General features: G+C 47.6%; 1 protein-coding gene across 1 annotated transcript in view; it reads left to right on the top strand.

Annotated features, from left to right (window-relative positions):
• The window catches only part of LOC119400311 (lysosomal alpha-mannosidase), a 462,470-nt gene that overhangs the window by 65,270 nt on the left and 380,122 nt on the right, over positions 1-17,078 (top strand). Inside the window, exon 2 of the mRNA XM_037667342.2 lies at positions 1,119-1,383. Within this exon, the coding sequence (XP_037523270.2) occupies positions 1,119-1,383 (265 nt within the window). The remainder of the gene's footprint in view (positions 1-1,118; positions 1,384-17,078) is intronic.

The raw sequence follows: 17,078 nt of genomic DNA, 5'->3' as shown, positions 1-17,078 counted from the left end.
TCACGAGCAGGTTATTACCTGACACACGTAAATAACCTTTGCGACAAGGAAGACATTGCATACCTGCGCACAGGCGAACACAGAAAGTTCTCATCCAATCCACGCTTGCGAGGCGCGCTTGACAAGCGTGAGTGCTGACGAGCAGTGCGGCTCAGTGTTCCGTATTCGATGCAAATGCACAAGCTGCCCGAGCGGCGCACTATTCCAGATAATACCAGCAGATCTAGAGGGTTTTGCTCCCCATTAACCAAACTATTTTTTTCTCCATATTCGCGACCGCTTCAGCCGCGTGGCAAAACTGCTTAGTCTTCTTGAACACTACTTTTGTCAGCATAAGAATACGCTATGTCCCCATTTTAGCATTAACGAATTTAAGCTTAAGCAATAATAAAACATCACCATTCACTCAAGCATGCTGACCATGCAAATAATATAGGTAACGGGAGAACTGCCCCTATAGGAATTAGTATAGGGTGGTTGTACTGCACGAGATATGTCACCAAGCTACTATCCCTGGACCTTGGTAACGTGTTTTGCGTACTTTTATAGTTCTTAATGCTTCTGATGACTTATACTGGAATATTGGCAGTGCAAACTAACGGGACACAGAAGGGGAACACAAACACCCGTTAGTTTGCGCTGCCAGTATTCCAGTATGAACCTATACCAGCTAGCCCGCCTTTCAACCCTTCTGGAACTGATGACATCAGCTTTATGGGGCGTTCATTCTTAACTCGCTAAAACTATCAAGATGTCTTTCCTACATTGAGGAATTACAGGAATGGAACTGCCCTGCCATTCCCGGAGTGAGAACCATTCCGAGGAATTGAAAGGAATGGAATCACGCCAAGTTCTAATTCCCCGGAATAGAATTGGAATGGAATGGAGGCGCCCATTCCGCAACACTGGTCCGAAGGCCTGTCTTATGCCTTTTTAGAAGCGCGCGCAAGTCCGGTCCAGGCCCGTCGCTTCAAACCCAGCCCAACCCGGGCCCGCCAATAAATGCTTCGGACGGCCTGGGACCGTGCGGTGCTCAAATCATCCGAAGGCTGCGCGAGACGGTGCACGACGGCGGCGAGATTCGAAAACGGCGCCTCCTGCGATGCCTTCTGTTTCAGTGCCGCCATCTCAAGGGAGGCGGCGCCGAGCGGTCGTCCGGCGTCGGTCGAGGAGGAGGAAGGGAGCAGCAGCGAGCGGGCCTCGCTCCCGCTGCTGGTGTCAGTCGCCCTGGATATGCGCAGGGACGCGGTCGTGCAGGGCCTGGCCACCATGCTCCTGCTCTCCGGCATGCTCTCGCTCGTGCTCTGCTCGGCGCTGGCCGGCCTACAGCATCGGCAAGCGGCGCAGCGTCAACGCCGGCACGAGACCGCCTGCATCTACAAGGTGAGCGGTCGACAACCGTCTACCTCGTTCGTAAAACATTAGTTACGCTGCTCCACACGCGTCGTCATTCGTGTAGTGTGTGTAGAATGCTAAAGTAGTTGGCTCGCTCGGGTGCGCGCGTCACTTGTCGTCTGCTCGAGTCGTCGGACAGCGCTGCAACTGTCGACGTCGTTGTCGCTCAACAGAGGCCGCAAAATCGAGACAGTTTGTCGGTTAAATGTTCACTCGACGTGCACTGGCACGAGCGCTGTATCAAAAACAACGTTACTTTTCTGTCATAGAAACTTGACGTTCGTTTCGGTTTCCAATGAGAGGCGAATCGATACGGACCAGAGTTCCATCATGAATACACCCTTTGCAAATGTAAGGGAGCAATGAGTCTTTGAGTAGTGATACTTATCGAGCTAATCGGTAGTTCTTTTCTTTTTTTTTTTAATTCTCAAATGATAACAATTAAGAGTCATTGTTGCCGCATATAGCGTTTCTTCTTCGTCTTTTGTCCTCGTTATAAAGAGGTGACAGCCCGTGCTACGAACCGGATGCAAACGATTGCGGACGGGAACCGCCGGGCGGAAAACCGACATTAATGTCAGGTGTGCAGTCAGAGTTATGCCGCACTAACAATTGAAACGCGAGTTCTAAACCGAGCGTGTCACGCTTGAAGAAATTTATACGTTCGCGCTTGCACGTTCCTTCTCCTTAATCTGAGCTAATAGTGCTAATCGCTTCGCTTTTCCGCGCGCTTCCTTCTTTTACCACCTCTCAGCGACATCTATCAGCAGCACCAGTCTCTCTGGGCAACAGGGTCGCACACCACACGGACCTTGTGTAGTGTGCGTCCCTTCCATGTTCATGACCGCGATTGTTTATCAGCTCATTTTTATTTCCAATTTTCAAAACGTGTAATGAAAGTTCGCGTTGCGAAAACCGACTGGTTCACCGCAAGAAACTGCTCGGGAAACAGGTAAGTGCCGCTTTCTTCGAGTTTAGTGTTATACGACATTGAAACGGTACTATCGCGCCGTTTCAATGTCGTATAATAAAGACGGGAGGCCGCGGACACACCACTCCGGCGATGCGTGCAGCGAAAGAAAATGAGCCGTAATCGGCTGATTCGCGAAGCGTTTCTTGCGGCGATGGCCTTTACGTTTTAAGAATTTTTTTTTTTTTTGGTCGGAAAGCTGACTAAAAATGCATCGAGATGAAGACGAGAAAGCTGGAAATACTGAGTCTGACTCTTGGCGCCTCTTTTACTATAATGACGCGCAACGCAAATGCGTTGTGCGGAGCTGGATATTGAAACGACAGTTGTTTCTGGGTGGTCGAAATCAAATAGCAGCGATGACGAGATGATGACCTCGACGGTGGTATGCCTTATGTATGGCGTTTCCGCAACAAGGACCGTATTGATAATTAACGTCTTACTCTGAAACTGTACGTAAGAAGAAATCGCAGCCAATCTTGATGTGATACTTATTTCTAGCTAACGCGTACGGCCCTAATGGTAAGGATGAACGTATACTTGCGAAAAGGCTGATGAAATCGGACCTATACAGGCATGGCAGAAAGTTATAGAGAAAAACGGCTCACAAATTACGTCATCTTCAGTGAACTAAGAAAAGAAGTGGCCACGGTGGGGATTCCAACCCCGCACCACCATTACTGCGACACTTCGTAGCCGAGCGCGCTCACCTCTGCGCCACCGTCTTTTTTTTTCTTTTTCTTACGTGGTGTTTATTACGAACGTACTTTAATGTAGTATATACATTGCGAACGAAGCAACTACTGTTGCATTGCACCACCGTTGCAAAAGGCGACAGTGATGAATACCTTCTGTACGCGTGGTCGAACTCTGCTTAAGCGAACCATGACGCATGACAAGAGTGGCTACACTGTCAGCGCTATACGGAGTCTTCGTCGTCCGAATTTCATTCGCTCGCGTCTACATGATCAGTCGAGACAGAAAGGCGTGGCCGGAGACGCTAGTTCGCCGCCGACGAAGTACGAGACCGCCGCAACGCTGCGAAAAGTGCGAAGCGAGCTGCTGCTGCGGCGAAGCAACGCTCACCACCCAAGTGCCCCGACAACGCCAAAGGCAAAGCGAACGGCTGCGGAGCGAGCACGTCGAGCTGCAGCGAGGCAACGTATACCGCCAGTCGAATGGTCGCAAGCAGCGATAACCGTTGATTCTGCGAATAATGAGAACTCCGCAAAATAAAACTTAGCTGTATATATATGATCGCAATATGACCGGTTTGTCGTCTTGCGTCGTTGCGATCTCATAAACCCCAACACTGCACCCGGAAAACATGACGCAGCAGCACTAAACTCAGAAACATTTCTCCACAACACAGCGAAGCGCGTCAAAAGAATCTTGCAGGTGCTCCCATAGATTTTTGTGAACGCGTAGGCCCTGATTTTTACGAAGTTAATCGCGATATATTTGCGCCTTACATTATGAGTATAGCGGCTTATTTTCACTTATCCAGCGCGTTCAATAAAAACAAAAATTGCTAATGGAAAATGGGCCAGTCCGTGAATCATTCGAGAGGCCCCAGTTATTCAGAGGATATTTTACTGCCGCCCGTTCGACATAAAACACTTGCTGCATCAAAGAGTAAATTAACGATCGCTTTGTCTCACGAATGCGAATAAAAAAGAGATGACGTGGACGTTGCAAACAAAGGGTTGAAAACAAATGGCTGCAAACAAATTCTGGATATTAGTTTTCGTACCTTGAATATATAGCACATGTCTTGTTGATTTTTCACCTTGTGCGCTGTTAGTTTGGATGTCTTACGTTAGCGTTCTCGAGAGTGGGAATGGGAGGAAGGTTTTAGAAGCGGTTGGTCCAGGTATTTTTTTTTTTTTTTGCAGCTGGGGAACTGAAGAAGTTTCATTTATTATCCGGATTTTCCTCTATGCAGAAGTAGTCGCAAAGTAGCCGCACACGTCATTCGTGAGGCGCGTGCTGTAGCCGGGCTCCTCTCTAGCGTTTTACCGCTGGACACAGGGCGCTACCTTGTGGCGCCGCCGCAAATTACGCGCTTGGCGCTTATGCGGATGCAAGATGTTCCGAGTACATAAGAAGCAGAGGTTCCATTCCGCCCAGAGTTTGATAAAATTTAAAGGATTCTTTTTGTCATTGAAGAAGCGACACGTACACATGGACGTATACCCAGTCACCTCATTTATCGCGTAAGCTGCTCATTGAATAATGGCTTATCATGATCCACGTTACTGCTGTCACCAAGATAAACGAATGGGTGGACGGTCTAGCCCCGCCACGGTGGTCTGGTGGTTATGGCGCTCGACTGCTTACCCGAAGGTCGCGGGATCAAATCCCGGACGTTAAAGAACCCCAGGTGGTCGATATTTCCGGAGCCCTCCACTACGGCGTCTCTCATAATCATATCGTGGTTTTGGGACGTTAAACCCCAGATATTGCTATACTGGGTGGACGGTCCAGTGCTACTGCGCTTGAACGCATCTATAGCATATATCGCAGATGTACCTCACTTTGGATGTCACTGATGCTGAAAGGAATGTCTGTGCTTTCAAGAGCTTTCATGGAACGAATAATGCCTGACGAATGGCCTGCGGCTGAGCGCCCACTCAACACATGGTATCACCTGGAAGTTGACCAAACTGTCCTTTACGCTGCAAAAATGCCCGGAAAGCGCTATCGTATGCGGTGCATGTGCCGCCCACTCGCGATCCGTCTCACTGTCGTATCTGCTTATGCAGCTGGCTTTACAGAGCATGGCCGCACTTAATTACAGCTATACAACAGTGTTATCACTTAAAAATTTAAGATTCGTTAACTCGTTCAATAAGCATGCGCGCATGAGCAAAACTAAGGTGATCAGTTTCGTCCGAAGGGCAAAGAACTAAAAGGGCGGAATTTCCGGAGCCCTCCACTACGGCGTCTCTTATAATCATATCGTGATTTTGGGACGTTAAACCCCAGATATTATTATTACTAAAAGGGCGGCAAATCGGGCTTGGTATATCTTGTCAATATGGCGGTCCGCTATAGGAGGACTTTAGAGGTAGTGCTTTCGAACTCAGATTTCGCGTTAGAATGTGCGCTTACAGCCCAGTTTTCTGCGTGACTTACCATATTGGGCCTTTTCCTCTGGGTTACAATCTTACTTAATGAGATTAGTAGGTTGGCCATGTCATCTTTAGCCGTTTGATGACTTCGTGTACAGGGCCTGTATGATGGCATCGCGCCGGCGAAACTGCGCTGCCCGCAAAAAAGATTTTGTTTCGTTCCTACGCCAGCGAAATTACATCGTTTTTGAATTATGAGTCGCAAAATTATTTTGCACTTTGGAATTATCTAAGAAACTTTATATAAGGGCAGACGCCGTGGATGAAATCTTTTATGGGGGCGGCAATAGTAAAATTATTCACGGCGATAAAACCAGGTCACGAACGTCGGAGTTTGTGTAGTATATCACATCTGCCTAGCATGCGTGCGGCGTGCACATGTGCTGTGAGAACCCATGACCTCGAATGAAGACGTGATTCGGTGGCGTATATGTGTATATATATATAATGGCAGTATAGTGGTCTATATGCAGATCCACGGGTGTAACTAGACCCATGGTCAATACCCATTGTCTTAATAATAATAATCGTTGGAGTTTAACGTCCCAAAACCACGATATGGTTAGGAGGGACGCCGTTGTCGAGGGCTCCAGAAATTTCGAACACCTGGGGTTCTTTAACGTGCACCTAAATCTAAGTACACGGGGCTCAAGCATTTTCGCCTTCATCGGAAATGTGGTCGCCGCGGCCGGGATTCGATCCCGCGAGTTTCGGGTCAGCAGTCGAGCGGCATAACCACTAGACCACCGTGGCGGGTCAGTACCCATGGTCTGCCAATACAACGATACAACATCCGTACACGGACGTTGTACTGTATAGACGTCTTTAAAGTTTTTCTTTTTCTTTTTTTTTTTAGCGTGTTTGCAATTCTTTAACATCGGAGGCCGCGAAGTTCCCACGCTAATCAGGAGTGGTATCGCGCCTGTATGCAGTTCGCGCGGCACGCTGGAGGACAAACGCACCACGTATCGTTGCCAGTTCACTGCTCACTTGCGAGCTTATGCGTAAAGATTCTGTGGTTTTACGTGTTAGAGCAATGATTTGCTTTTGAGGGACGCCGTAATGGGGGACAAGGAGTACTTTTGACGATGTGAGTTTCTCTAACGTGCACCTAAATCCAAGCACACTGGCTGCGTTTTGCCCCCGTCGAAATGCGGTCTCCGTGGCGGGGTATCAACGCGCGTCCTCGTGCTTAGCAGCGCAACGCGGTAACGTTAAGCTAAGCCACCGCGGTAGGTGATTTACGAGCTTATCGACGCTGTCGTCGCCACTCCGTTCTCGGCCTTCGTTGGTGGTGAACCGCGCGGTCAGTTAACCCACCTCTGACGTTATGGAAAACCAGCTCCGGTGTCGTTTCACTTTCCCTTTTTCGTTTCATTTTTTTTTCAGTTCAGAGTTTATACGAATAAACATCAGCCAACCATGAAGGCGACCATAATTTCGCGAAGGTGCAGCTGGTTAATGACGTCCAGTTATCGCGAAGGGATAGCTTTGTGAATTTAATCCACGAATAGGTTGTTGTTCGTAAGCCTCTTTGATGGGCGCGTTCAGAAGATCCACGTCTTGTGGGTTACGAAGCACGATCTTACAGTTGCGCCAGTCAACGATCATAGTCGTGTGGCTCCATGCGTGGACGCCATCCTGCCGTGCTCACGCACCTGGTTTTTGATTTGCTGCTGCTTTTGTGTTTCCCCGGGTTTTCTTCAGTCTCTTTTTTGTTTCCTTTTTTTTTTTCATGCCACGTGATGAGTGAAAGAACCGTGTCTGGTCTTCCAAAAACCCTTATCACCTCGCGATCCGTGCCTCCGGATAACTCGAATTATCCGCCGAGAAATTGACTGGGAAGAACTAACCTCAATTCGCTGAAATGCATCGCCCCATATCGCGGGACTTGGTCTTGAATGAACGATTTATGAACTTATGCACCAACTTGCCCAATCTGCAGTACTTATGAACGGAGCAACCTCGAAAGCAAATATTGTAGCATACACTGAAGGGGGACTCAGAAGAATAGGCCTGAAAAAATAGTTTAGGTCTCGATGTATTCTCCCCTCCCGACCAGCGCGGGAAAGAAAACAAAAATTTTTGCAACAATTTTTGTTTTAGAGTCGCAAGCAGGTGAGCGCGGAAGCTGCAGACGCTCCAAATGGTAATTTTGCAGTCATGCCCAACAAAAATTTTAGTGGATTAAGGTAATGAGAATCACAGTCTAAACAATTCCATCGGTGACGGAAGTTCCGGTTCAGTTTTCAGTACGAAGGCTGGGACACAAGACACCTCTATTCAAAAGGAATCTGCCGGGTGGGTTGAAATCCCGTCAGTGTTCTTTTCTTATTCTACTAACTCACATAAGAATTGAACATCACTCGCCGGCCAGCTTCGCTGTCATCTCACTCGCTATTGTCCAGCCACTGAACGACGCCGTGAATTCGGGTCCACATTGTTTGGAGTGCCACGCAGGCCTCGCACAAGACGTGCAGCTCACGTGGATGACGCACTTTTCAGGGAGCCGCTTATGTCGATTCGAGCTCGCTTGACGAGCGTCAGTCACTCCTCTACGCAACGTGCCAGACGCAAAAATAGCGTACGTCACTAATAATAGCGTTAAAGGAAAAAAAAAAAAAAACACGGAAGGAGGAGTAGTGAATGCGTCGACTGCGTCGTGTCGCTTCTGTAAACGTACTCGTGACACTACAAAACTCTGCAATATGAGAGCTTTACTGTATATCCATTCTCGCGGCCGCAAAATGACGCATGCGCACTGCTCGAACCTCTATGTATGACTTTGAAGCAGTGCAAGTGCGACAAAGTGCGCACGTCTCCCATGCCAGCGGCACTTATGCACGAAGCGGCTTTGTTTCTTTTGAAGATGGCTGTAACATTCGCCGCATTTCCCTCTTTCCGCGTTGCTTTTCGTCCCATCATACTCCGAAGGTATACGTTGTCCTCGCTGTACAGCTTTTAAGGCAAATACGGGCCGTTATTTCTCGCCATTCTGAGAAAGGTCTCAGAAAAAAGAAATGCGAGCGTGATAAGATGCGCAATGAAGTAGCGCAGGCAGAGAATAGCTCCTAGGCCACCTTCTTCGCTGTGCGAGCAACAGAGGCCAGACCCACACGTATATGGAACACGTGCCGAATTCCATGATACGCGTGAACTTGTCGGCGCAGGCCTGCACTCGTACGACAAGCTTACTGCGCCAATTTATTGGAAAGGCTTCGCGAGTGCGACGAAGTCTGCGTAAACGTCAACTTTGACGATTCCGTCGGCGCTGTTATCCGCGCAGACGTGCGAGCAACGGAAACGCTTGATGTATAGGTTGTTATAACCGGCAATGCAAAGATCCAGTCTGCAAGGGATTTTCATCGGCGCACCTGCCACATACGCGGTCTGCGTCCCACAAGAACGCAAGAGATCTCCTTGTGCGCTGCAGGGAACGCGCATCGGCGTTTCTGCTTTACGCAGTCCGCGTCCAGCGTAAACGTTTGACGAGAAGCGCGTGCACGGACCGCTATAAAAGGAGCGTGTCAGGAGTGCGCTAGGGCTCTCTCTTTCTGGCCTTCGCTGGTCCTCTCGTCTCGTATGAACTCTTGTAATGGGAAGGCGCCTCTGTATGCTTTCTTTGTAATGCTCTCGTAAATATGTAAATTAAACGTGTCTTCTATTTTTGCGTAAGAAGCGTCGCGAGAATCCTCCTTCGCCGGATCCTGGGTGCCAGCTTCTACCCCTCCTCGGTCACACCAAGGTGAAAATGTAGGAGCACAAAGTTTCATTTTAGTCGATTGTAAGAAATTCGCGTGTAACGAACAAATTGATCCTCGCAGTCGACTTCATGCGGTCGTTTTTCAGCTCGATATTACTTCCAAAATATCGCGCTCGGGCACTGCGATGTGACAACGGGGCGTGAGTCCGCACACCGACTACTTCTTGCGACCACTCCTGTAATTTTTCAATTCCTCGTTACGGCACTGTCTAAGGGCAAACACTTTTTATACAAGAGCAAGGTTCGCGAATATCTAATTTAAAATGACACTTATAGAGAGCACTTACCTCTGAACTCGAATTCTGTCTTTGGGCACGCACCAGCCGGGCACAAGCGTGCGCGAGGTAGCCGCCCTTTCGAACGCAAGCAGCCGCCAACCTTGGTTACGCTAACTGCAAGACTCCGTCCAGCATAAGTTCGTGTGGCTCGGGTCTCGCATAAGCATTTCTTACATCCACGCCTGTCCTCCATTCCATAATTCTTGCTCCCTCGGATGACCAAGGTTAGCGTCCCTATACTCGCGAGGAAAAATGCACAGACCATATACTGCCTCAGATTCCATAACAACATCTAGCGTTCTTGCATTGAAGACAGATGGAAACAGTCAGAGACGTGTCATATCTCCCACAGCGCTACGAACTTAGACACAGAACTATAGCACAGTGGCCGTTTGACGTCAAGCCCCGCAGGCGTGTGGGCCGAGACGGCGAGCTAGGAAGGTGGCGCTTCATTGTTCGCGTGGGCAACCTCTCGCAACATAAGAGGTCTAGGCAGATGACGTATAGCGATGAAAAGGCGATAACCCGTACGCTGCTTCCCAGGGCTTGTGCATCGGCATGGCCAGACACTAACACTGCTAACACTTTGCCAGACATTCGGTATCATGCTATCGGCTGCTATGTGTGACGTAACAGCCCCTATACTTCCCTATACACCCCCTGTACTTTCCTATAACACCCCCTATACTTTCCTTCGCATTATTGTCTGTTAGTTCTCATCAATAATGTGTGACGTTTGACACACACGCACGCGCGACTAAAGTCACATCTAATACGTTAAAGCTCTTCAGGAACATTACACATAGAGCGAATTAAAGCTGTATAATACACCACTTAGGCGTTCGTGGTGAGCTGAAGGCGAGAGTTACTGCACAATAAAATACTAGTAACCTAGGTAAAAGAACTATAGGCTCTCCTAGACCAATCGTTTGCATATAAATAACTACTCAACCCATTTTTAAACGTCGCTGACCGTCATTAAATCCGGTATCAGCGAGAGAAATTCTCGCACTCTGGATTAGCGAATCTTCCTAAATATCCGCGAATATATACTTGCGTATTTTACATACTTTGCTTGAAACGGTTTTTAAGCTCAAGCTGCTTTCGCCACTTCAAGTAAGTGGCTGTACGCCACATCGCAAAGCCGATTACTCCGTGATGCCTAGTAGTCTGCCCTGACGTTTCTTGGCAACTTTTCATAGCCATTTATCAAGATTCATCAAAGAAGCAAGCGCTTTATCGACAGTGAACTAAGCAAAGTAACTTTACAACTACCGATGGCGAAAAGAGAGAAGAAAGAGATAAAGAAAGAATGCGAAGGGATATTTCATGCAGCAACTTCCAAAGCTCAGTGCAGCCGCGCCGTTACCTTTTTATTTGTAAACGGGCACTTTTACAGATAAGAAATACAAGATTGAAGTATATTTATATGTTTCTGACCTCGCGGCATCTGTTTGTAGAACATAAGTAGGTTTAAGAAACAACTTTTATAATTATTCAGATCTAACAGTGTCCGCAGGCAGGAAAGGTAAAGCCAGTGTAAGCGCATAGATTTATGCGAAGAAGGCCACACTACGGCAGTTCGAGCCCGCCCATCACGCAAGTGTGCAAATAAGTATTTCAGAATAAATTATAATAATAATTGGGGGGGGGGGGGGTTACGTCCCAAAACCACGATATGATTAGGAGAGACGCCGTAGTGGAGGGCTCCGGGAATTTCTACCACCTGGGGTTCTTTTACGTGCACCGAAATCTATAAGCACACGGGCCTCTAAAATGCGGCCGCCGCGGTCGGGATTCGATCCCGCGACCACAGGGTCAGCAGTCGAGCACCGTAAGCACTACACCGCCGCGGCGGCTGGAAAATAAATTATAGACCGAATAAAAAAATAAACTACATGCGCAGTCTTTACAGATTCCGGATTCACTACGCCAGCAGGCTGTCCACTGCCTACTCGGCGCGAGGCCCACCAGTGGAGACGCGGGTGCTGCGATCGTCGTGACGTCCAAAGTTGGATCACGTGATCTCACGTGGCTCCGGCGGGTTGAATTCGTTGCTTTAAACCGCGATTTCTGGCGTTTTCCTCTTTGAACAGCGCTGTTTTGATCTCATTTCATGCGTGCGAACACCCATGGAAACTACACAATCTGGGAAAGTGCAGTCCAAGTTATCGGCAGCATGGCACTTTATATTGCTCCGTGTCGCAGTGCGAGCCTAGCGTAAACTTTCACCGTCACCCTGCGTTGCAAGAGCGCGATAGCGCAACATCCCGAAATCAATCCACGTCTGACAAAAAAAAAAAATCATTTTATTTAACCAATGAATTCACGTCGAGCAGAGACCTCATTTTGCTCTTCCACCTGCCAGAAACGATTCCGTGCGCTCAACAGCCTTCCCGAAATATACGTCCATTCGACTAAAAATTAATTGCAGTGGTTATACGGGCTAGGAAGTTTCTTTTGCGCTATCATACTGCGAAAAAAAAAAAATCAGGTGCGTATATTAGTGTACGAAAGAGACCTTTGCGTATCACGAAACTTGCTTTCGCTTGCAATGAATGATCGTCTTACCTTGTTCTTGATTCGACGATATTTATTCCTTAAAGGGGCCTCCACCAGATTTGGACACTGCGTGCACTGAGACAAGAGCGGAGCATATAATACGCACACTATGTGCGGTAACGATCGCGCGTCACGAAAACAGTTGAAAACTCGAAGGAAACGCCGCGAGCTATTTTTCTCGGAGGAGCGAGCCACTTGCCCCACCAGCAGAGAGCGCTTGGCGTAGCACGTGCTACCCACTGAGCCAGCTGTATTCGCCAACAACTCGGGAATTTCCGTGAGACTCAAAGCGCGTGCAATACCAGCACCGGAAAATGCGCGCCGTGCGGCAAGAAAGGGAAAATACGGGATATGGCCGGTGTCGTGACGCAAGCATCATGTGAGCCCTCGGCTCGCTCACATTAGCTATGAAGCTTCGACGTGGGAGAAGGCAGCGAGGAATGTGGCTTTAAGTGCGCTCTCGGTGACGCTGCTGCTGCTGGCGGAGTCTTTGCTGCGGCGAGGTATGCGACTTCTCACTCCATCGCCTCGCAACATTCCATTTGTCTCCGCCATTATTAAACCGCTTTGCTAAATTCATAGGATGTAGAACGATGTCTTAGTGTAACGTCACGGATTTCGATTATTTTTCGCTTTTTGTATTTCGGCCACATTAGCGCTATACAATTTCCAGATACTTGCTATGTTAAGTCTCTGGTTCTCTTTGCGACACGTCCTAACTCATTTTTACCTATAAGGAATTGTGTATGCCCTATAACAGACGCCGTTAAAGCTGCTCGATGTTCAGCCATTTGATAGAGGTTTAGTTAGGAATTGCGGGGCCGTGGGGAGAAGGTGGTGCATGAAATTGCCTTCAACACTTGAGGTATATCTTCCATGGGGGGTTCTGTCACAAACAATGTACGAAGAGACATTGTCCGTGAGGCAGCTGGTGAGGCGGCGAATGCGGGCAGTAAGCATGCTTTTAGCCTCTTTGACGATGACGGCTTCTCGTGTTCGTGCGTGCTTGGGATTTAGTTTGGGGAGTGCACACATCTTGAATCCCCGTAGTTATAGTGAAGTTGTCAGATTCATCTGAAATCGTCTAGATGGCGAAATCTTGGAACAAGGATTCTCGGGCGACCTGGTTCTAGGCTGATGTTAGGTTAATATTGTGCTCTTTACGTTAGGTTCTGATGCGTGTGCGCAGTTGCGGGACAACAGAAGAGGTTGAATATATATTTTCGAGCGCTGTATCGGCGGACTATATGACCACACGCGGCGGCGGTTGGGCGTTCCCTTCACTCTTTTCGCGCATATGCGGACACTTGAGGGGATCCATAGCGTCTCTTCCGCCGCTATTGTAAGCTGCTCTTTTGTCACGGAACAGACGGAGCCAGCAGTAATAAATTACGGAGAAAACTACGCGTTCGAGCTCTTCTGCAGAAGTGGGAGACGTTATCGTTACGCTCTGAAAGTTAAGGAAAAAAAAAAGAAACAGAGGGAGAGATAATAAAGTCTGAGGTTTCGCGCCTGCCAAAACAACGATGTGATTGTGAGTCATGCCATGCTTTAAAAGTTCGCTACCAGGAATAAAAGTGAAATGCGCGTAACACTGCGTGTCCGCGGCATTGATTAATAAGCCATTTAAGGAGAATTTCGCGAAAAAATGAATTTGGAAACGTGCTCTGTAGTGCGGAAGTTTGGGTCCAGAGTGATGCAAGACCTACGACGGACGCAATAATAATAATAATAATAATAATAATAATAATAATAATAATAATAATAATAATAATAATAATAATAATAATAATAATAATAATAATAATAATAATAATAATAAACTGGAGACGTTATTTCCTGGGTTGTATTTTGTTTCTGCACGTAATGTAGACTCTCGGTACTGCAAACGCCTTCTAACTTTGCGTATTTTGTGCAATCACCTCGAGGCGTCATTTACAACGAGTGATGGAAAGACGCAGCCCAGTTTAATGTTAGAGAACAAGCTTCGAGCGCATTTTATATCTACGCATTGTAGTGCGGTGGGGGGACGAAGACGTGGGTTTCTATTTTTACAATTAAGGATGCAATAACAACAGAACTTAAATTTACACTCCGCACTATGCTTTACTTTTGTTCTTGCTGCTTTTTTGTTACAATTTCGACACCTGTGGCTCTTCTGAGGAGAGCTTAATGAATACACATGCTTTAGAAGGCGAAACTTCTTAATTAAAAAAAAATTTCTTCCAATGTCTGACCAAAGACGTACGAAAACCGTTACACTTCGCACATGGTTACTTTTTAATACGACGTATTTCGTAGTCAACCAAAGGCACTTTGACCGTATCCATCCATCCATTCATCCATCCGTCCGTCCGTCCGTCTGTTTATTAAAACCGTCTCATTTACTGGACATATACCAGAATGTAAAGTACTCACGAATTCAAAGGCGACATCAAATGTTTTAGTATAACGAACGGTATGCGCAATTGCTTGAAATAACCACGACATGTCGCGACGTATCTGGTCTCTAAAGATAATGTTGGCTCTGATCTACGCGTCCGAGTCAAAATTACGCCGATATGATCTGAACTGAAGTCGGTGGAAACGAAAGAATGTCCGTTACTTATCCCTAAATTCTCCTGTTTCAATACGTGAGTACTGTACTACATATGGCGTGACATGCATGAAAGGCGAATGTGAATGACACAAATAGCACAATGCCGTTGCGGTCGTTTGCGTAAATGGCCTATGAGAGTATGAATGATATAACATGAATGACATGACATACATACCATGACACGTACCGTATTTCCTTGAGTGGTATCAACACAGCTGTAGTGGGCTGACTGTAGGCTACAGTGTTGGCTAATGTTGGCTACGTCTGACTAACGTTGCCTGGTGCCGACCTTAAACATCGGACTATAAGCTAACTTTTAAGCGTCACGACGTAGTCGGCGCTTAAGATCTGTAAAATGCAGAGGCATGCAGCAAAATCTGTATATTCCGAAGGCATATATGCTGGCGACGGCGCCAACGCAATGCTCAGTGAAGGGCAACAAAGAGCTGCCTGTTAACACTACAGCTCTCGGTAAGCTCGAGAGAAGCGAGTTTAAGTAAAAGCGTTAAAAGGCTGCACAAAACCGGTGCACATGTGATACATATTCCTAGGACAATGGCGAAATACTGAAACGTATTACAGCTGCACAAGACAGTAAATAAGTAAACTTTATAGCATGTGTTGTTTGTACTGTTGTCGCAATCGCGAAATGCTATCCGTTGTTGGCGCATATGTTGCATGTCAGCTTCGTGGTGTATAGCGCCGGGCACGTTTCAAGAGAGGAGCCACTTGATCTTTCACACTTTCCGAGTTTTCAGGAAAACACTCGCAAATTACTCATCCCTTCGGCGCGCAATGTATGGTGAGGTCTCGGCTTTTTGCGCATTAAATGCGCTTTGATAATCCTGTTGGGCAAATAGTCATGTGTAACGCACTGACTTGTTAATGCGAAAGCATTTTATGTTCCATGAAGTGGAAAATACGGCGAGCGTCCAGCTTCCGCCCGGCTTTGGCAGGAAACTCACGTGACCAAGCGATGAGTTTTGGCACCCAACTCGAAAACTGAGTTGACCCACATTGAAAACCGAAATGGACCACTCCCAAAAACGACTTATTTCACTGCTGTGTGGAGATACAGAAGGAAAGCTTACACACCGTGTTGTGCGTGAAACGCTTCACTTATCGCACGCGCGCGTTGCTCTTTATAGGGCCTTTGCAACGTGCACAATGCGAGAATTTGCTGACATTAACATCTTGAACGATGGCCAACCAAATGACCGGAAACTAAGCCCTTCAGCGAGTATATGCGTGCTCCCTCAGATGACCATTCATACATCGGCCTGTTTGGCCCATGTAACAACGCCCACAGGAAAAAAATATATACAACTGTGCATGTACATTCGACAAAACATCTCGCACCGCCAACCAGCCCACTCTAGCACACTATTCTGCGATAGTCAAGTCTTCTCCTTCGTGCCCTTGTCGCATTTAGTTTTGAGCTTACTTTGTCGGTTTTTGTATCGCAATGTCAGGCTTCTGCTTCGGAACGCCACAGTGTATACGGTTCGCATTCTTATCTCTCGTTCTTTTTAAATCACCTGTTGTAACATTCACTTCGTGAAATGATGAGTTAACTTAGCTATCCGTTGTTCATCTCCTGCTTTTATTAGACAGTTTTACTTTCACTTGCGTGGATTCTTTGCGTACGTAAATGTGCGAATTCTGCGTACGTCCCGCGGCACGCGTCCGCTATGTTTATAGTTTTACGTACGCAGACGCAGCGCCACAGAGCTTCCACATACTAGTACTACAGCGAAATATTCAACCCGGAGAAGCGTGTTTTTGTTGCAAGGCGTGCGGTGCAGATTGTCGCATGGTGCTGCGTATTCGGCGGCAGAACGACTGCCGGTAGTCGAAAGACGCACGACCAGCACGGAGGCCAGAAGATGTGAAATGCGCTTTTTGAGGGTTTTCTAGCCAGTCATGTTCGGGGAAAAGCAAAGAGGCTGTCGGTGAGCGGGAGACGCTCGGTTCCTTGTTCAGCGTGGGACGCTCAGCGCGCAGGACACACGCACAGGATCGCACGTAGAGACGCACGGAAGACATAACGGTCGCCGCGTACATTCGAGCAGAAAAATGCTTCTCAGCGTGCACTGTGACCCACGTTTGCGAGTTCTCTTGAGCTGGAATTGACCACGTCATCGTAACGGAGACAGAACAACAGTATGTAGGGGACTGGGCGACGTGGGGGATGTGATAAGACGCAACTTAAAATCAGAGCTGCTGCCGTTTGCGCGATCGCGCACTTCATGTGCGAGCGGGTGCGGTCACTGAACACTTTTTCCCTGGCCGTCGACAGGCGCACGGCGATTTCAGTCTATCTCAACTGAATCCTGGCTTCGATTGGGTTGCACTCTCAAATGTTACGAAGCACATC

The sequence above is a fragment of the Rhipicephalus sanguineus genome, chromosome 1 (assembly GCF_013339695.2).
Source record: "Rhipicephalus sanguineus isolate Rsan-2018 chromosome 1, BIME_Rsan_1.4, whole genome shotgun sequence".
Classification (NCBI taxonomy): domain Eukaryota; kingdom Metazoa; phylum Arthropoda; class Arachnida; order Ixodida; family Ixodidae; genus Rhipicephalus; species Rhipicephalus sanguineus.
This window is presented reverse-complemented; position numbering and strand designations above follow the sequence as displayed.